Source organism: Arvicanthis niloticus, chromosome 21 (assembly GCF_011762505.2).
Source record: "Arvicanthis niloticus isolate mArvNil1 chromosome 21, mArvNil1.pat.X, whole genome shotgun sequence".
NCBI classification, from domain to species: Eukaryota; Metazoa; Chordata; class Mammalia; order Rodentia; family Muridae; genus Arvicanthis; species Arvicanthis niloticus.
In genome coordinates, this window is record NC_047678.1 from 11149733 (window position 1) to 11171604 (window position 21872).

The 21872-nt window shown below is 39.4% G+C and overlaps 1 protein-coding gene across 6 annotated transcripts; it reads right to left on the bottom strand.

Moving 5' to 3' along the window:
* Nucleotides 1-625: 625 nt before the first annotated feature.
* On the bottom strand, nucleotides 626-20659 carry Morf4l1 (mortality factor 4 like 1). Of its 6 annotated transcripts, none has more exons than XM_034483783.2 (13): nucleotides 20393-20634; nucleotides 15834-15880; nucleotides 13906-13973; nucleotides 10962-11078; nucleotides 9780-9866; nucleotides 8027-8107; nucleotides 6229-6254; nucleotides 5745-5833; nucleotides 4906-5007; nucleotides 3679-3767; nucleotides 3086-3258; nucleotides 2485-2569; nucleotides 626-1359 (listed from the first exon to the last, which is right to left on the bottom strand). In XM_034483783.2, exons 1-13 carry the CDS (start codon nucleotides 20430-20432, stop codon nucleotides 1275-1277), a joined length of 1089 nt encoding a protein of 362 aa, XP_034339674.1. In that variant the 5' UTR covers nucleotides 20433-20634; the 3' UTR covers nucleotides 626-1274. The 6 variants fall into 6 exon arrangements, with proteins under 6 accessions (XP_034339674.1, XP_076773417.1, XP_034339675.1 ...); XM_076917302.1 differs by having other exon boundaries at nucleotides 10962-11075; nucleotides 20393-20524; XM_034483784.2 differs by lacking the exon at nucleotides 10962-11078 and having other exon boundaries at nucleotides 20393-20659.
* Between the last annotated feature and the right edge of the window lie 1213 nt (nucleotides 20660-21872).

A 21872-nucleotide genomic window follows, 5' to 3' on the forward strand; every position in this document is an offset into this window, starting at 1 on the left:
AATAACCACCATCCTTTTATGTACCAAATAAACAGGTAGGTTTAGTCCCCATTCTATGCTAGAAATTGAATCCAAGACCAAATAGGTAATTGACAGTAAATTATCTCCTACCCCACAAGGAAATCAGATACTACTGCAGTTCGAGAGACTAGGAGCTCACACCACTCCATACTCACAATCCCTCTCAATCCCTCCTATCCCTGTACTCATCTACACCTTGCCACCTGAACCGTTCCCAATGTTCTGTACCTAGGTCCAAATTACTGATAGCTCTATTAAAGATAACAATGCTTCCCTTTTCAAATATCCTAATACCACCATGCAGATTTCATTTATCACAGAAACGCCTTAAACAACACTAACTGCAATTTTTACACGGTTAAAAAAAATGCCCCCAATGCTCAAAACTACCAAGAATCTGAATACAAAAGGGTACTATCATGTGGACATCTAGCTTTTTGACCATGACTCAAGATGACAAACTCCTACAACCAGTAGTTTACTCCACTTCCAAGTAAGCTTGCCATTCCATAAACAACTAGATAATAACCAGTTTCCTAAGCAATCAACTTCTAATCACAGTACACAATGTGCCAAAGTCTTGATAACACGGCCACACAATCTCTTGAAATTTAAAGAAAAAATTTATTGAAGATCTGAAAAACAACTCCTACAAGATTGACTTTTCCATAAAACTGTAGCTACACGATGCATTGCGTCTATCATGTTAAAACGTGCATTAGACACAAATACAAAAACCATGAAAACAAGCCACCATTCTTTAACAGTTGAGCAAAGATAAATGCCTAAGGAACAACATGGATGACTTGCAAAGGATGGGCTCTTTAAGCACCATTAAAAAAAAAAAAGAGCACAGATGGATGAGTGTTCAGTTATATACACTGAAGTGAACCTTTGGCACTAGGAATCAGAGCGTTTCTCATAGAGCATTAACACATATTATAAAAGTGCGTAGTGTCAAAGGAACAGAACCACCAGCATTCAAAAGCAGCTTTGTCAACTAGGCAAACACTCTACAGCATGTCTCTCTGTTGTCCATCACTGATACACTGGTAGAAACTTTGAAATGAAAAAAAAAGAAAGAAAAAAGGAGCGGTTACTCCTTTTATTTTCTCTGTTTAAAATCAAACAGAAAACAAACATCAACTCTGTTATACACTAACGGTCTTCAAAGTACATCATTTGTACAAGAGAAGGACTAAGAACCAAACTGTTTACAGAGATCCAAGCACGAGTGAGAGAGGGCACGCCCCTCACACGGCTTTCCGATGGTACTCGGGAGGAGCCACTTCATAATCACTGGCACTGAACAAGGTTGCAGAATTCTTCGCCAGGTACCTAAAAAGAAAAATTGTTAATTCATTATGAAAATGAGATACTGTATCACTAAAATACAATTTAGTGAGATTATGTAAGACAAAAATGCACCTCAGTTATTCTCTATTAAAACTAAGACAGTTGTTTTCAACCTGAGGGAATCTGCAAACAGCTATCCTACTATACTGTAGCACTACCCTAAAAGAATAATATTCATTTTCTTTAGCTTTTTAAAGACTGTTAAGTAGAAGGTTGTCTATCAACATTGCAAGTTCAAACCTGAAATAAAGGGACACAAAATGTGAAACAGTAGTTCATTTCTATATTGCCAACAAAATTGGAGTCTCAAGGAAATATTCACCACTGTAGAAAAAGGGCCATAATCAAACACTCCAATCCTTCCTCCAAGAAGTAATCCACAGTAGCTATGATCCATATTCTGAAAGTCCCAGTCCTTTTCAAATTGAAATGTTTTTCTCTAAACAAGAAACAGAATACTGCATACCGCTATATTTAGTTTCTATGATTCACAGTGCTAAATAGTATCCTTGTTATTTTATTTGGAGAATCCTACCATTTTCAAAAGCTGCTAGGTTTTAAGTTCTTCCCTAATATAAAAATGCCCTCCAACATCTTCACCATTTCTTCAATCTTTTAAATTCAACTGTGATAAGTTAACTTATATTTTATTTGTATTACATCACTGGGCATTATTTTTGAAACAGGCCTCAAATCAGATTATAGCTTATTCTGGCCTTAAAACTCACAGGCATGAGCCACCTTAAACATTACTGCTATTTCTATGCCTCCTATGACCTTTTTTTTGGGTTTACCTCCCTGCCCTGACCAATTTAATCTTTCTACTTTCTAATGTTCTAAAACTATATGTAACTATGTTTTTACTGTCTTAATAGCTTGGAGGCTTAGTCACTCCATCATTTCCCATATAGCACTTTCCCATATAGCACTTACATGTTTCTGTAAGATTCCCAAATCCCATCTGTAAGATTCCCAAATCTGTGATTTATAGTTTTATTGCCTTACTTACATCCGTACAAATACATTATTTTAGTAATTATCACGTTAACCTACCCTTTCACACTTTAAGTAACTATCCCAACTGTTTGTGATTTCAATTAAACTTACTTGAGGAAATCATGTAGATAGTTCAGTAATAAAGCAAGGCTTTTCTCATCTAGAGGTGTATAGGCCAACATCGCTCCAATTCGAACTATTAACAAAGAATTAAGTTAGTTATGTTCAAAGTAGCACTATGACATGTATTAACTATGTATGCACAAAGTAAGTGAGCTGTCACCGATTCCGTAAACTAAATGGTTTTTTTATGTATCTTATAAGCTAAAAAAAAAAAAAACTTTGAATGTGTCTTTAAGTGCCACCGACCTTTTAAAAAAAAATGACAGCCCCTCTCTCACTAGACTGGGGTTTACCAACTAGGTAAAGGCGAACACTGAGAATCCAGAATGGGCTCCCTCTGCCTCCCTCTGGGTCATAAGTGTGCACACTACATCCAGCCTTTTTCTGTGGGTTTGGGAAAATGGAAGATCCTTGCACTTAGATTTTATAAACTGAGCTACCTCCCCAGTCTTAATGATTTTCCAGAATTTTTTTTTCCAAAAAGAAATTTGGTATTAAACTGAGACAATCATGTTTCAGTTATTTTACCTCTTAGTCATTTAGTAAAGATCAGAAACTCAATTATTTAAAGGCTCAAAAGTCTTATTACCAAATAATCTCAGTAAATGTGGCGCTCCATACACCTGGGACATGGGTGCATCTGGGTGATCGGCAAGAATTTCAGCATACTGTGGTCTCTCAAATTTGTAGAGTAGCTGAGTGCCCAACATTACATTGAAGTACTCCTTTATTCCCGCCACAACCTCATTAACAGCATACTCCCTGATAAAAGAACAAAAACATTACTTTCAAAATACTTCCTTTCTGAGGAATGTAAAGGTAAGGAACTTCAGCTAAGACTTTTTTTAACAATTAAAATCAACTTCAAAATTATAGAAAAATAAGAAGGCATTTAAGTTTTCAAAATAGTACAAGTTTTGAGGTATGGGATGGAGGTGAGGTTCAAGACAAGGTTTCTTTGTGTAACCTTGGCTGTCCTGAAACTCACTCTGTAGATCAGGCTGGCCTCAAATTCAGAAATCCTACCTTTGCCTCTAGAGGCGTTGGGATTAAAGGCATGTACCACTACCCAGCCTCAAAATAGTAAAACTTTTAAGGATTGTGAAGCTACCGCATACCTTCAGTTATATCTAAAACAATACTTAAGTACTTTGTGTATACCCAAAAAGGGTGCAGTCTTACTTATTATCTGTATTTCCTCGAGACTTCTTATAATTTGCATAATCCTCCAAAATGGAATCCACATTCTTCTTGGCAGGAAGATAAAAAAGCTAGGGAAAAAATTAAATACAAATGTTTACAAAAATTATATTCCTTCCAAAATAAGTAGATGAGGCACAGAAAGTCTGATAAATCAAGATCACAAACACCACGCAGGGAGATGTAATTGTATAATACAACCAAACATCGGCAACCAATTTCCAACTACGTCTATGGATCTCAAATTTCATGAATCTTTAACAACTGTTCTTTTCATCCCCATTATTCCCACTACACCTATCATTTGTCAATTTAAATAGGTTGTCTGAAGTTCCTCAATCGGGACGTAAGAAAACAGTTCCTATAGATTTTGAACATGTCCCTTCAGAGGGGAGGAAAGAGGCTCCTAATACTAAGTAATAAGTAAACAAGACCCAGAAAGCTGACATCTCAACAATCCAGAGGTTCCCCCCAAACACCTAAAATGGAGCTCCAGGGACGCAACATTCACAAGCAGCTTTGCAGAAAGTCATGTCTTACTTAGGGATGGGCTCTTCAGTGGTATACCTACTTTTGAACTGCTCACACTTCTCTAAGCAACCTACCATCCACCTGTAAACCCCCAAACCTCACTGGTTTGCTAAGCTGTTCTGCTGCTGGCATACATTCTATCTTAGGGCAAGGTCAGTTTGTCTGCATCTCTCCCAGAGGGCAATTTTCTTTTCACAACATTTTACAAATGATTCATTAAATCTATGACCTTAATTGCATTCAGGATTGAACTCAATTGAAGTCAAGGTCATATGCTTTCTACTATGTTCCACCATCAGGACATGTATAAATGTTCTCATACCACCAACATTAAGATGGAAAATGCATGTATCTCTGTCTATTATCTTTTTGGGGGAGAGTTCTGCTAAAGCATTCTCCAACTTTCCTAATCAAAATGATAAGGGAACGGAGAGATGGCTCAGTAATTAAGAGTATTAGAACCCAAGTTTCCATCTCCAGCACCCCACTCCGTGGCTAATAATTATCTACAACTCCAGCTCCAATGCCCTCCACAGGCACTGCACACAGGTCATGCCATGCACATACATATATACAGGCAAAAAAAAAATTTTAATTAGATTACAGTATTTCATCATAAAACTTTGAGCCTGTTTTCTTTTTGCCAAAGACACCACGCCTATGTCATTCTCAGGTTACCTGCTTTTGTCTGGTGATCAAGTCCCAGTCATCCACAAGCCATGGTTTCAGCTCTTCAGGAATCTTCACTTTGACTTCAACTCTGTTCATGAATGTTTCTTCCTAAATAAGAAAAGCAAAGGTATTGCAAACTTTTCTTGCTTCTCTTTTGATCTTTAAGATACTAGACACACACTAATTCCTTTAAGGAGCTGCTCAAAAGAAGGAAATGCCATTGGGGCAGGGGTGAGGAGGTCGTGAGCCAATACATAAAATCATACAGCCAGGAAAAAAATTATGGTCTTGAGTTATAATTGCCCTTAGTGCATTTTTTTCCTCTTCTGCAAATAGAATATTCTGAATTGATACAGCTTAACAGCATCTTCACATTTACTCTTGACATCCAAACGATTATCCCAAACATGACTTTTTCTCTTTACTCTCCATACCCCGGTCCCCTCCTCTCCCTCAGACATGGTCTTACTATGTATGTAGCTTTGGTTGTCCTGGAACTGACTATATAGACAAGACTGGCCTCAAACTCACAAGATTTGCCTGCTTTCGCCTCTTGCGTCCTGGGATTAAAAGCATGTACCAGTAGGCACGGATAACATGGCTATCTTTATTTAAAGATACTTTTTTTTTTTTTTCAGTTACTAGACCAGAACCTGCCTCTGCACTTTGGTTGCATGTATAACCAACCCCAGCATTTGGAAATCTGAGGCAGTAGACTAGACTAAACCACAAAACAAGATCTTGTCTCAAACACAAATTCTGGAAAGGAAAGGAGTGGGGAAGTAACGGAGAAGGCTCATTAGAGCCTTCAGGACAGCCTGCCAGAGGAAAAGAAGAAAACTCACATTTTCAACAGTAGGATCTACCCGGGCTCTCTTCTTCCTAGGAGGCTGAGGTGTCTCACTGGTACTGCCACCATCTCCATTTCCAGGTGCTACAACATGAGTATGAATGGAGGAGGAGGTATTGGTTAACGAACAAATTCCTAATGTAAGAAGAGTGTCTAAGTTCTCATTCCCTATTACAAACATTTCATATTCAACTTATAGAATATTTCTTAAAAAAAAAAAAAAACAGAACTTATGTAATACTTAGGAAACATTTAACAACATATTTAAAATGCTATCTTCCTAAGAGAATCATTAAGATTAAAGCAGGTTGGTGAAAACAACTACATCTTACAGGAGATCAAAAGATTAAAACCTTATCTACAAACTCTACTACTGTGAGACCTCTACTTGAAGTCAATGAAACACTTGTCAGTTTAATATAGTGAACTCACAATCTAAATATTACAAATAGGCCAATTTTAAGAAGGTTTATACTTACTTTTCTGCTTATTCTTTTTTGTTTTCCTGGAAAGAGAGGAAAACAAAAATTACTCCCATAAAAATTGTTCCAACTCTTTTTTGAGTGGTAAATTCAGAGAAAAATGGCCCACCAAAATTATCCGTGACTGTATCTTAAGTCTGCTTCCCAAAACATTAATCTTAATTTTTAAGTTTTATTATTATTATTAATTATTGTGACAAAGTCTCATTATGTAGCTCTTGCTTTCTGAAACTCACTAAATAGACCAGGATGGCCTTGAACTCAGATCCACCCATCCCTGTTGGAGCCTGCACACCTGTGAACACATGGCCACACATACACACTGACTTAAAAGTTGAAAAGAAAATAATTTAACAACAACCAAAGGCTGGGTGTGGTGGTGCACAGCCAGGCAGCTCTGTACAAAGCTCGTCTTTACATCAAGAACGGCTTTACCCGCATATACATGCTAATGATTCATGGCAACCAAAAGATCCAGTTCTTATCCTTAATCCTTTATACACAACCTCTGTACCATAAAATGAGTATCACTGCTCACCTAATCTAAAACCACTCATTCTAATGGCTCCTCCTAGTAAGAATTCCTGAGCAGTCATGCTTATTCTATCCAGATGCTACCCATTAAACATATATGCACTTCCTCAAGTATACAGTGGGATTCATACAATAAATTGCTAGTGTTCTGTATTCTAGTTCTAAAACTTATGACTATATATAGTCAAATTTGAACTGTTAAAAACCATATTCTAGCGACTGGAGAGATGATTCTGTCATTATGAACACTGGACACTGGGTGCTTTTCCACAGGATGTGGGCTCTAGAGGGTGTGGAACAAAATGTAAAAGCAGGATACGTTAAGAGTGCTATGAAATCCTGACTTCCATACATGACATGGCTGTTGCATTCGAGTTACCTATACAAGACAACATTCCTGCATAGACTGGACAGGAGCCCATGAGATCTACCTCTTAGTTGAGAAGTCATTGGCAGTTTATAGCTGCTGGGGAAGAGCAAGCCATTTTTCTTTAGGGGTATGGCCACTGGTAGGCCGCCCCTGTCTATTGAATGGCCCTACATCTATGAACAGAAAACTTACCATTCAATAATAGTTAGTCTATGCTTTTGTATTATTAGTACTTAAGATCATTCTTTAGGGGTATGGCCACTGGTAGGTGGCCCATGTTCCACTGAATGGCCCTATATCCACAAACAGAAAACCTACCCTTAAATGATAGTTGTGGCTTATGTTTTTGTATTACTAACATTTAAGATCATATAGTTGGTCATCTTTCTAGTCACTTTCAGGTACATAACCTTTAGAGATACAGTGTGTGTGTGTTACTTTCATGTTATGGTTATCCAAGAAGCCTTACAATCCAGAGTTAACAAATTATACTTTTCTTTCTCACCTTCATTTTACTACTGAGAAAGTAATCTTTGGCAAAATAATTATCTCAAAACCACCTGATAACTCATTACTACCATAACACCGTAAAACACCGTGTGTACAGATTTTACTTCAAAAATGAGAACTGTAAAAGGATTTATTGCCACTCACTGCACACTAAATGTATTTTAATGTTAAATATTATTTTAGCGCAAGGGAAGAAGCTAAGGAAAATCAAGTAGGTAATGTTCATTTTACATTATTACTTTAATAACCTGCTGAGAATTAAGAATTTCACTGACACTTTTAAAAAGCTTCCTTCAGAGACAAAATATGTATTATGATAAGTAGTAAATTTAAATTATACCTATAAAGCAGTATGAAGTATTTAAGCAAAGAGAATCTTACACTTCAACATTTTTCTGTTGCAGACCAGACGCCTTCTTCCCTGGAGCAGCCCCTCTCATCTTGCCCTCTGCATATTGTTCCCTTCAAAAATAATGTCAGAAAGTCATCATAAGTACTTATGTAAGAAAAACAAAATTGTGCCTGCTTGATTCCATCTAGAATTTGTATTAAACTGAGCTTCCCAGTCAGGTATGGTGGCAAACACTTAATCCAAGCATTTTGGAGGCAGAAGCAGGTGGATGCCTGTGAAGTCTAGGCCAGCCTGGTCTACTTACTTAGTTCCCAGCCAGTAAGATTTGCACAGTGACACCCTGTCTCAGAAAAATTTTTAAAGCCTTTGTGGTGTTAGTATAAGTGGACTTTCAGAATGTTCCAAATTGTCTATGTTGTACAGAATAATTCTTTTTTTTTTTTTTTTTCTCCTGGTTTTTCAAGACAGGGTTTCTCTGTGTAGCCCTGGCTGTCCTGGAACTCACTCTGTAGACCAGGCTGGCCTTGAACTCAGAAATCCGCCTGCCTCTGCCTTCCAAGTGCTGGGATTAAAGGCATGCGCCACCACTGCCCGGCTATAATTCTATTATAAAACCAAGAGTTAAAATGTTTTATAAAATGAGAGCCCCCATAGAAAGTGTGAAATTAGAGCTGTTCTCCAGCTAAGAATACTGGGGCTACTCTTCCAGAGATCCTGAATTCAATGTATGACTGTAGTCCCATGAGATCTGATGCCATCTACTGGTGTGCATACATGCACACACAAAAACCCAAAAAGATAGGGAAGATAGCTTACAAGTTTAGAGCACTCCTTTTTCTTGTAGAAGGCCTGGGTTTGAATCCCAGCACCCACATGGTGGCCCACAGCCATCTGTAACTCCAGGGGATCTGATTCCCTCTTCTGGCTTCCTCAGGCACCAGGCACACATGTAGTGCCCATATATAAATAAAAGCCAAAATACTCATACATATAAAATAAACAAATACTAAAATTAATGCTTAAGGCCTACAGAAATCAAAAAGATTAAAAAAAAAAAAAAAAAAAAAAAGAGCAAGTATGAAACCAGAGAGCTGGCCCAAAAGGTCCAAGTTTAACTAAAATGCAACCAAGCCCACTGACTGGAGGTCAATACCTGGAACCCACATTTAAGAAAGAAAAACTGACTCTAATCTCTACTAGATCTTATCATGGCAAACCCATGCCCACATGAATGAAATGATTAAAAAAGTTTATTAAAGTCAATGTAGTACAAACTGACTAAAATATGATCTCAGAAACAGAAACTTCCAATGGTATGCCTGGTTGGGAATTCACTAGCAGTTCCAATATTTTCTTTTTATTCCATGTTGTAATTTTAATCGTTAAATACTGTAAAAATCAAATGGAATAGCTACTCTTTAGATAATCTTTCTGGGTCCCTTTTCCTCAATGTGTTTTCAGAGGTATTAATAAGTGGAAATATCTCTGCCTTTTTGTTTCTCCATCAGTTAACTGTGCCTTCTCCAGCACCCAAGAAGCAGTTAAAAAAGATATGAGTTTGCATCTATAATTTACAACACTTTTTTTGCTAGAAGACAGACTCAAAAATGACAGAATACTTTTTACCCAGAAAATATGTAATTACTGTAATCAAGCTTTAACACTGGAACTAACAAGTACCAAGAATCATTTTACCCAAAGTAGAGGGAGGTGCCAACATGACTCCATTTTGTTCATCCCATGTCCAAAAACCCCAAAATTCATTTTTCAAATCCAACTTACTGATTGGCCTTTTGAAGTTCTCGCTGTTTCTGCAAATTGGTGTCCACGTATTTGAGTACTCTGCTTTCTGGCACCCATTCATCCCAACTGAAAATGACAAGTTAAAATAGCACTGAAGTACATTTTTAATATAGTTTAGGGTTTCTTCCAACTAACTTTTAAAGACTTAAGTTTTAAGTCTTTAAAAAGTTTTAAGACTTAAAAATTTGGGAATTAAAACTTTGGGAATTTTCTGAAATACCATGTTTTAATTTTGTTCTTTTGACATTTATTTGTATGTGTGCAGAGGCCAGAGAACAACTTTTGGGAGTCAATTCTTTCACCATAGGTCATGGGAATCCAACTTGGGTCTCACCCTTGGTAGAAAGTAGTTTTACCCACTGAGCCATCTTGTCAACCTTAGTTTTTTTTGAGACTTTTTAAAAATAAATCCCAACTTGGCCTTGAATTCACGGTAATCCTCCTATCTCAGTATTCCAAATTCTGTAATTACAGGAATCCACAAACCATGCTTTTTCTAAAATAATTTGATAAGCTGGCACTGCAAATCCATTCTTAAAAGAAAAATCTAAGCAAAGTGTTCTACTAAGAAGTAGCATTCCAAATATAAACTATGTAGATTATTCATATCATTTTTAAATGGTCTAAACATAAAGAGTCTCTCCGTCATTACCCTTTCAGAATTACAGCACTGTCTTGTTACACAGCTCACACACACTACAGGTACATCAGGAACACATAATAAACTCCACAATACTCACCACCTAGATGACTCAACTAAGTCTGTACATTAAAGGCATAGAATCATTTTTTCAGATACCCCACTGTTCACTTTCAAAGGAAGCATTCCAACTTTCAAGGGTGACTGGAGGCTTTCTAAAAGCTAATGTGTCTATCTGGCTTCTCACAAAACAAGCTTTTGCTGACGTGAATAGGAAAACACAACTTTCTGGTAGAATACTGAATTTTTGAAGCAAACTAGCTTTTGAGCAAAATTAGTCTTTTCTCCTGCTGATGGAGCTCCATTAGTGACACCATCAAGTGTATACTTGAAGTAAGTAATCTTTTACTTAATGATTCTCACCTCTGACCTCTGATAGAGTATAGCCAAAAGGAAAATAAATAAATAAAAAACATTCCTCCACATGACTTCCTAAAGAAAACTTTAAAACATGCATTTACCTAGAGGTCAGGAGGGGGTGGTGTACTGAGGGGGCTCCTTCAGGAACAGGAAAAAGGGCTACAATATCCTCACGTGTCTTCAAAGATTTTTCAGAGCGCCTGGGCCTCACAGCACTTCTGATACAGACAGCATAGTACAAAGTAATCTCAGTAACTATGTGCAGAATTTAGCTTAAGCTTTATCAAGATTCACTTACAAATGGAATATTTTAATGTCTGTGTCAACAAATTCTGGTTTTTTTTTTTTAATTTAGAAATATTTTAGTATCTGTGATTTTTAAAGTAAATTTAAACTAATGTTAAAAATATTCCAGTTTACAAGTGGAGATTTTGCTGTCCCAGGGTATTTAAAAGGTGTCCTACAACAAGGCACCCTAGAAGTATAAACAGGTAGATAAGAATTCCAGGGCAGCCTGGTCTATACACCCAGCTCTAGACCAGCCAGGGCTACATATTAAGACACTGTTTCTAAATAAATGAATAAAAGTGCTCCACAAACCATCTTTTTCTTTCCTTTTCTTGGGGACTGGGTGGGGTGAGTACTGGAAATTGAGCCCAGGGCTCCATGCATGTGGGGCAAGAAAGACCTCCACCTCTCAACTCCATCCCCATCAACCACGATCTTTCTAAAACCAAATTATATCCCTATTCTCCGCAAATCAAAAGGTGTTAACTTTTAACTGCTTTTAAACCTTAAAACCTTAGAAACTCTGCTCCCCTCAGATGTAAACCACATCTAAACAAGCATGTGGACCAATATCCAATTACCAAGTCACTCTAATAGTTTATAAGCAAAGCTAAAAATCCTTGTTGAAACTGAAATAAACAAACGAACAAAAAACCAACAAATCTTCATTCTGAGAATCTCTACTAAATAATTAAGGGCCACTCAAATTTTTAAATATAGATCAAGCATGTAACTCTCAGTTTTTTCCAAAGTAGTTGTGACTAATCCCATAAGTCAAACTCACAGGCAAAATTAAATACATAATATACTTCACAGGCATTTAAAGAATACTCCTCTGAAATGGTTTTAAAACTTTCTCTAGAGCTAGATAGATGTAGTGGTACGAGTCTGTAATCTCAGGATTTGAGAGACAGAAAGATTACTGCAAGTTCCAGTAGCTATATATCAAGAATCAGTCTTAAAAATGGAAAATGAAAAATCATTTCTAAGTACTTCCCAAAGGTTAAAATGGCACATTTAGCAAGTCAACTATGAAAGTCACCTATGATATCTTAACTTCCCTCAGTACACTACAACATCACTCATAAGAAGTCATAGAATGTCTACTACAGCCGTTTCCCCCTCCTTATTTTCCCAGAGAATGACATCTAAATAACACTGCCACTTAATTTCTGTCATGAACCACAATCCAAAAAGGAAAAACTTTTTGAAAAAGTAAAACTAGAAAACTGGTGGCTTTAGTTTTTATAAGTTATGGCAATAAAAAAAAAGTTACCTAACACACAGATAATTACATAGATATAATGTATATTATATATAATGTGTATATTGTATATATCCATGTATAATTTTATACAAAATAACATGCAAGAGTGAAGTATGAAAGCTGTATTCAGTGACTAAAGTAAAACTCTAAACTAAGATGTACAAGGGTAGCAGGCCCTGCCCATAAATGTGCTCTATGCTTTCCTTTCATACTTTATATGGACTTTTAACTTTGCCATCTCTAATATGCATAAAGACATTCTACTTCCTATAGGAAAGAGTCTATTATTTATCTGGATATTAGCAAAATACCAATAAATATAAACCTCATAAACTAAGACAGGGTCTCACTATGTAGTTCTGGCTAGTTTGAAACTCAAGAGATCGGCCTGCTTCTATCTCCTGAGTGCTGGGATTAAAGGCATGTGCCAGCACATCCAGCTCCCAATTTCTTAATAGATGTAAGACTGGCATCATTCTGAAATATTGACATTACCTACTACTAACCATTTTTAGAAATATATTGTTCACAAAAATTATCAGAATATACTTTCATGTATTTTAAATCGTGGCCTTTCCACAATTATACTAATTAATTTAAAAGTTCAGTATTTCTCACCTAAAAGCATAAGCCTATTTTAACAAATGAACTGAACTGACTGGCTGACTACTCAGATAAAAACTCTAAAATATAATTTACACCAAAGCTATAGGGCCAGTAAACTTAACAGGAAAAAACAAAACAATAACAACAAAACACTCCCTCCATCAAGAGTACCAACCATCTTAACAGTTGGCATTTGTTTGCTCTCTTGTAAAGAAGTATCAGACTCTGGATGTCAAGTAAGACAAAGCATTAAGCATTATGAGTTTTCAGAAAGTAATTCCTGAATGGCTAGTTTCTTCAATGCCATCCCTGAAGTACAGAAGATCAATAATAAAAATGATTTTAAATTTCCGTAGTAAAATTAGTAAGCCACTCAATTCTAGACACCAAAAAGGCTATTAGTTACTTTTTGCTGTTACTTTTGGGTCCCAAAGAGAACATTACTGACAAAGAGCTCCAATAGCCACTAGAAAGTTAAATTCTGTAAATAAGAATTTCATGCTGAACCACATGAATCTACTTTCTGTTAATGACATTGTTTCAAAACTTCATAAAATGGATTTATAAATTCGTTTCTAAAACATTTCCCCTTTTTCTATAACAATTTTTGAGTTTAACTGTACATGAGAAAGGTAAGTCATTTGGTTTGTGCTCAGGCCAAAAAAACTCATGCTATCCTAAAACATGCATCCACTCATAATTGAATCAACATAGTTGGTCAAGTATAACCACTGCATACAACAAAATAAGAAATATTCCCAAGAATCGAGTATATATGAAACGGATGAGTTCTGATAGTTCCATCATACTAAAAATGACTCATCCTTGCTTCAACGTATATGTTACAACAGTAGACAAAATGCTTTTAAAAATCTAATACTCACTTTTTATTCCAACCACTGTAATGGATAAAGTACTTCACTTGTTTGTCCTTTATGGCAACCTTTACACACTGAAATAAAAAAGAATAAGTCTTTGGTATACACATAATCTTACTACTTCTTAGACAAAAGCAAATTTGTGTAATACTGACAGATTTGCTCTTTTTACTATGAAGAATTAAATCTTGAACTACTTGATAGTGTAAAACTTTCAGAGCACCTTTAAGAACTAAGAGTTGTAAGGCATTTTGATTTTATAATCTAGTGCTAAGCACACCTTTCTATATAAAGTTACAAAACTGCAATTTAGAAATAAATACACAGCATTAGTAAGAGGTTATTATAAATCAACAGGCTAGATCTGCTATCCAAGGTCAAGAAATTTGAAAGCTAATTTTGTTTTTGCAAACTCCAGCTAAGAACATTAAAAAAAAAAAAACCCAGTCTATGAATGACACTATGCTGACTTTTTAAAATTAGCTTTTAAAAGTACTCTTAAATGTAACCAAACAAAACAAATTATTAAAGGAAAGTCACTATGACAAGTGATTATCTGACTAGATTTAAGAGTGTTTATTATAGGGGCTGGAGAGATGGCTCAGCTGTTCAGAGCACTGACGGTTCTTCTAGAGGTCCTGAGTTCAATTTCCAGCAACCACATGGTGGCCCACAACCATCTTGTAAAGTAATCATGCCCTCTTCTGGTGGAAGACAGATACAGTGTACTCATATACATAAAAATATTTATTTTTTAAAAAAAGTGTTCACTATAGACAAACCAAACAATAGTTTATTCCAATTACCATTAAAAAAAATCCACCAGAGTATTTTGCTGCCAAAGAAAAACAGCCAGTTCAAAGGATTGCTGAAAGTTTGTGCAACAATGGAAACCATACTAGATCATCAAAAGGACTCCTAGTTATAAACAAACATCTATACATTCCAAACAGGAGGAGTGATCATTTTTAGTATTTCATACAATTATAAAATTGCTAGAAATTGCTTCTAAACATTATATTTCACACACACACACACACACACACAGAGAGCAAGAGTGTGCTCCAGACACACACACACACACACACACAGAGAGAGAGAGAGAGAGAGAGAGAGAGAGAGAGAGAGAGAGAGAGAGACAGACAGAGAAATGCTGGGCTTTTGTTTTCTGTAGTAGGGTCTAAGCCTTGTTTACTCAGGACTCTAACTTTACCTTTCAAATTAACAAAGAGGAAGTTAAATGTAGATGACAACCATCTCAGCTTGAGCAAGTGTAAAACTCAAGTCTCAAAACCAGACAGATATAAAGAGATGGAGACACATGCTCACTCACACTAAGGAAATGGCTTAGTGGATAACCGGTGCTTGCATTTAAGTAGAACTCATATGCTTCCCCCCAAACTCATTATAAGCCTGCCGCTCATACTCGGAGATGCAAGTTGATTAAAAAAAAAAAAAAAAAAAAAAAATCGCAGGAAATCTGAAGGTCAGATAGGAATATATAAGGACAACAAAGAGGTCTCAAAGACAGGAAAAGGGGACTGACACTGGAGGTTGTTCTCTAACCTCTACTCATGATACACACCTACCTGTACAAGTGCTTACAAACATACAATGTTGGTTTTGCTGAAGCTATTAACTATAAAATGCTATTTGTTATAACCAACAAACTTTCACCTATCACTTAAATGCTATTTCCAACCAAAAGGCTTTTACTAAGTTTAGAAAAGTCAGAAGAGTAGAAAAGTCTGAACTTTTTCCATCCACCACCAAGCAAGCAGTAAAAACTCAAAATGAGACAGGAAGATTATGAACCTATGGAAAAATGAAATACCTTTTACATATCAAGTAAGAAAATACTGTAATTTGATACTAAGAAGCCTGATCTAGGCAACATTTTTGGCCACCTTCTCAAAAGAAAGCAGGTTCCATACCTTTGCTTCATAAAGAAGAGGCCCATGAAAGCACAGCACTCGCTCGCCTGAAAAAGAGGTGGGGGGAAAGGCCAGGTTAATTGTGAGTCCTTTGCCATACAGAAAGATGTGACTATACTTGATAATAATCCCAGCAAAACAGGTAAGACTATAACTATACATGAACACTTCAGAACAAACTTTGCCATATCCTTAGTATCCAAGTTCAACAATAACCAACTTAAATGTCATCAGTACTTGCAAATCCAAATAAAATCTGACTAAAGTTGAGACTTGAAGCCATCTGTGCTCACCAAACAAATTGAGCAGGTGATTTATATATATATCCCACATGATGATAGCAGAAGTTTATCTCACACATTATTTTCAGTCCACTTGCTTTTTACATGTTTCAAGCAACTGAAGTATCCAACAGGTCAGGTATGTGACTATAAAATTTACCTGTCTTTTTTTAAAAGACTTATTTATTTTGTGTATATGAGTACACTGTAGCTATCTTCAAACACGCCAGCAGAGGGCATCAGATCCCATTACAGATAGTTGTGAGCCACCATATGGTTACTGGGAATTGAACTCCGGACCTCTCAAAGAACAGTCTTAACTGCTGAGCCATCTCTCCAGCCCCTAAATCTATTAGTCTTATGCTTAAAAAGTACATTAAAGAGGATATTATAAAATATAAAAGTATATATTATGGGCCTGCTATGGTGGCACACAACTTTAATTCCAGCACTCATGAGGCAGAGGCTGGTAGATCCTCTTGTCTGTTCGACATAGCACAGCCAAGGCTTCACAGTTAGACCCTTTCCTTGCTCTTAAATTTGTCCCTTAAAGCATCTATTTGCTGGCTCCGTTGTGTGGTAAGCATTTCACATTAATAAGGAACACACATGCAATCAAATGGCTGAATCCTTTCCTGCACTTATATGTAGTGATATATGTTGTTCACTACCCATGGAACATAAAATGAACATGTGAAATCAGAAGGGAAACACATGCTGAGCCTGCCCACCTCCTGGATTGCAGGCATACCACCATATTTAATGACTCCATAGCTAATGATTCGTGCATGCTATGGGAGTCTTCAAACTCATCCTTAGCCCCTGGAGTGGTTTTTGAAACTATTATTTTTTTCTACACTTCACCAGAGACCTCTATTGTTAGACTTCTAAAATAAGGTCCAGTAACTTTAACATCAGGCTGTTTAAGATCTTGTACCACTCAACTGTTGAAAGCATCACTAAACCTATGTCCACCTTAAAGAAAGATGGATAATAATAGACCAGACTCTCTTTTCCAACAGTCCAGAGGTAAGACCCAAATAAATGTGTAAAACATTCTACTATTAAACAGAAGCACTAAGATCAGATCTGTGATTACAGATTTCACTCCAGGTATCTTTTAAGCTACTCTGAAATATACCTTTTGTAAATTGCTGCTTCAGGTAAAAACTACACTAAGTAAGGCTCTTTGAATAATGAAAATTTGCGCACACACACAGCTAACTGTACATCAGTCTAACAAGTGGAAAGGACAAATGACAAAGGCAGTTCTCCACCCTCAGATCCACTCTAGTCTCAAATGACAAAAATCTTGCCCTGGGCTGATTAATTATTTAAGAACACCCCTACAAGAGGACTGAGAAACAGTTCCATTCCTAGCAGCCCCAGTTCCTGGAAATCCAATTCTGCCTTCTGAGGATATTCATACATACACACACACACACACACACACACACTCACACAGACACAAAATGAGTATTTACCACCTTTCACTATCAAAAGTCTACTAAGATTTTTTTTTTTCCTGGTTTTTTCCAGACAGGGTTTCTCTGTATAGCCTTGGCTGTCCTGGAACTCACTATGTAGACCAGGCTGGCCTCGAACTCAAAATCCGCCTGCCTCTGCCTCCCAAGTGCTGGGATTCTACAAAGATTTCAAAATAATCTCATTAACACTGTTTCCTTTCTAGATGTTCTCTGGGTTTTAAATCTACTGTGGGAAGGGGAGTTAAGTCTATGCATACATGCCACTGTAAATATGTGGAGGTCAGATGACAATTTGTGGGCAGTTTTTTACCTCCACAATGTGGGCCCTAGGGATCAGCCAAGGTGGGGACCAAACATTATCTTTCATACAACTCAAAAAAGATAGCCATATATTTTAGCTTGGATTTTTGGGGGTTTTGTTTTATTTTCTGAGACAGGGTCATCTTATATACCCCTGGGCTGGTCAGCCTCCTGCCTCTACTTCTCTAATGGAGGACAGAATTTTAGGTGTGTGTCACACCTAGCTACCCCTGTAATCCACAGCTGGATTTACCAAGCTTTCATAACCTAGCCTTTGTTTCTACTATTCTCCAACTACACCAGCACCATCTTTTTGGTTTGCCTTTATCCATCTCACTTTGTCACTGTCTCCTTTAGAAAGAAAGCATTTCTTTCAAAACAACCATTCCTGACTCTAGTTTCTAATATCAACAAGGATTAAGTCCATGAGCCTCTTGGCAAGCTTTGATATATGTAAGTCATTATAAAGGAAACCAACTGCTCAGTAGGGAAAAAACTACAGTGTACACCACCTTTCTACAAACGAGGGCCAGCCAGCTCAGTGTCTTCCACAGTAGCTATCTCTTCACACTATTTTTTTTTTTTTTGAGACTTTAACTGTAACTCACCCATTAGTAAATTGGCTGGCCAATGAGCTACAGAGATCCATCCACCTGCACAGGTCCCCACCCCTCTCAGCCCCCATTGGGTATAGGGTAAACAGACCCCTCCCCATACACAAAAAGAGTTTCTCGGTATAGTTCTGAAGTCCTAAAAAGCTCTAAGTAGACTAGGATAGCCTCAAACCCGGAGATCCGCCTGCTCCTGCATCGAGCATGTTTGGGTTAACGAGTTTAACACCACATCCGGAAGTAAACAAGCTTTTAAAACAGCTTGCTAGGTTCCAAGGTCGAAGTACTTGGTCTTTCCAGCCCCTCAAACTATTGTAAGTATCATTATAATTATAAATTTTAAGAAATCTTATAGGATACGGCAACCAAGATTTAACTGCTGCACTCTGAAGACAGACAGGAAGATCAATAATAGTAGCTGGGGCTACATACCAAGACTTGCCTCAAAAAAAAAAAAAAAAAAAAAAAAAAAAAAAAAAAAAAACTTTCTCAAAAACACCTAGCAAATAATGAACGGCCATAACTTCTCAAAGTGGGAGAAAAATATTAAGAGGCTGCATGAAAATACCCCTGGAATACCCTTATGTACATCGATTAGTTACATTCCGATTTGGAGCTTTGAGACTAGAGTCTGGCACGTTAATGGTTAAACATCCTAAACAGGGGTTACGAAAGCGTCAGGACCCAGCATGTATGATAACAGGCACATACGGCCAGAGCTAGCAGTAAAAAGTTTAAGGTGTTCCTTTTTACGCACATAGTTTTATTCCCTTTAGTATACTAGTTAGTAAACCACCTCGACAGATGTGTTTGACAACCGAGTAACTGCTTTCCACCGGAAGTACCGTTGATCAGCAACACTCTTCTCAAAGCCAACTAATAAGCGTCGGCTTTCAAATCGCCATTAAGCGACGACTACTACAACCAGTCAAGCAACAACTGTATTTAAAAATGACAACGAGGCCAAGGACCTCTAAACGGAAACGCCCTAAGGAGGAACTGAAAACTGTTTTCCAGAGCAACCGCTATGGAGAGCACACAGAATACTCAAAGGGCCCTGGCGCACCGCTCCAAAAAAAAAAACAAAAAACAAAAAACAAAAACCCTGCAAACCGATGCCCTCAGGCAACAGCAAGCCTACTAACTCGCTAGGGCTGCTCCCGTTTTGTTTTTTTCTGTCCCCACCCATCACTCAAGAGGCAAGAGGAGGAATTCGTCTGCGCGAGCTCTCCAGGCCAGGGGGCGCTCCATCTGGCCCGAAGCTGCGCGTAGCGGCGAGACGCCGGCAGCCATGATGGCACCGCCATCTTGCCGCGGCCATTTTACAACGCAGTTCTCCGGCCGCGGGGCGCACGGCCCACCCACCCACCCACCCGGTCCCCCGACCGTAGAACCCCACAGACCGCTGAGATGAGGCCCCCGTTTGCCCAACAGCCTCGAACCTCCAGCCCCGCCGTCGCCCGCGCGGCCCGCGGCTGAGAGTTAAGCGCAGGGATGGGCTGCCGCTGCTCCCCTCCCCCACGCCACATCACTTCCTAACCGTCGCCATCGCTCGCCCGCCGGGCACCTCCCTACAATAGACTTTCTCCGCTCTCGGGAAAAACAAAAAAAAACAAAAACAAAACGAGCGGCAGGGCTTGGCCGCACGCACGGGGCTCCCTCGGCCCTGCCTGTGCCGTTGGCTCGCTTTCGAGCCACGAAACAGTGTCGCCAGATGACGCACTGAAATCGCCCTCCGCAATGCGCCTTCCGCCTCACAAAGGCCCACCGCTTCCCCAGGCCGCGAGCCACGCCGACCCCGACCCCCAAACCTCAACCGCCCTGAGTCAGCCGCCCTCCCCGGCACCGTTAGCTGCCTCTCCCCAAAGCTGTACACTCACCCTCCTGGAATTTAGGCTTCGGGTCCTGCTTGGGCGCCATTTATAAGTGATTCGCCGCCTCCTCCTTCTCCCACCACCCCCGACTACCGCCCCCTACTCTCTACCCCACCCAATTTAGCGTCAGACGCGCCGTCGGGAACAGCCAGCTCTACATCCTGGGCGCGATTTGCCAGCGCCGTCCGACCTCACAGCACAGCGACCCGCGCAGCCGCCGCCTCAGCCAACGGCTACCCGCCGCGCACACAAGCCTGCGCCCGTGCCGCCCCCGAGGCACGCCGGGATTGGTAGTTCAGCCTCCGCTGACGCGAGCGGGGTGGGGGAGGGGAGCGGGACGCGCGCGCTCGCGCGCGCACACACACGCACACACACGCACACGCACACGCACACACACACCGCCCCCGTCGAGCGGGATGCACATACACACTGTCACACATCATACACACACACACATACACACGCACCACACACACACACCACACACACACACACACACACCACACACACACACACCACACACACACACACCACACACACACACACACACACACCACACACACACACACACACACACACCACACACACACACACACACCACACACACACACACCACACACACACACACCACACACACACACACACACACCACACACACACACCACACACACACACACACCACACACACACACCACACACACACACCACACACACACACACACCACACACACACACCACACACACACACACCACACACACACACACACCACACACACACACCACACACACACACACCACACACACACACACACACACACACACCACACACACACACACCACACACACACCGCCCCCGCCGAGCGGGATACACATACACACTGTCACACATCATACACACACACACACCGCCCCCGACGAGCGGGATACACACACACACTGTCACACATCATACACACACACACACACACACACCGCCCCCCCCCCCCCCGCCGTCCTACCGCAATCCCCCCAACCCCAGTCCCCTGAGTATCCAGACCCCCGGAGACTTGTTAAAACTCAGATTTGATTTTCTGTAGGTGACAAGGAGGAAGAAATGAGTAAATCAGTAGCTAGCGATGAAAGGCTAGAAAAGGCTCAGGGGGGCAGATGCTCCGGTGCGACTGAAGCCACGTAGAAGTGGTGGGGTGTTGAAGCGGCCTGAGGACAGGACTGTCTCTGCAGCTGAGTCCTGGCATCACCAGGACTAGGAGAGCTTTGGAAGCCAGAAATGAAGCTAGAGGCAAGCGGGAAGGTGGTCCGCTCCAGAGGCTTCAGTGTTTAGAAAGCCAGGCTCTGTTTTCTTTTCTTTTCTTTTGTTTTTTTTTTTTGGGGGGGGCGGGGTGTCGGTTCCCCTGACCGTTTGTAGATTGCAGCTTCTGCCTTCCCAAGTACCTAGTCTCACTGAAGGAGACAAACCTGGATTGCTGCCAAAGCCAGGGTCCCATAC

Bases quoted from the DNA above. Each gene is read 5' to 3' on its own strand.
- Morf4l1 (XM_034483783.2), bottom strand. From the start codon at position 20,432: ATGGCGCCCAAGCAGGACCCGAAGCCTAAATTCCAGGAGG. The intron at 13,974-15,833 runs GTATGGAACCTG...TTTTTATTTCAG, and splicing joins CTCTTCTTTATGAAGCAAAG to TGTGTAAAGGTTGCCATAAA. The intron at 11,079-13,905 runs GTGAGTATTAGA...TGTCTGTATCAG, and splicing joins TACAGTGGTTGGAATAAAAA to AAGTGCTGTGAGGCCCAGGC.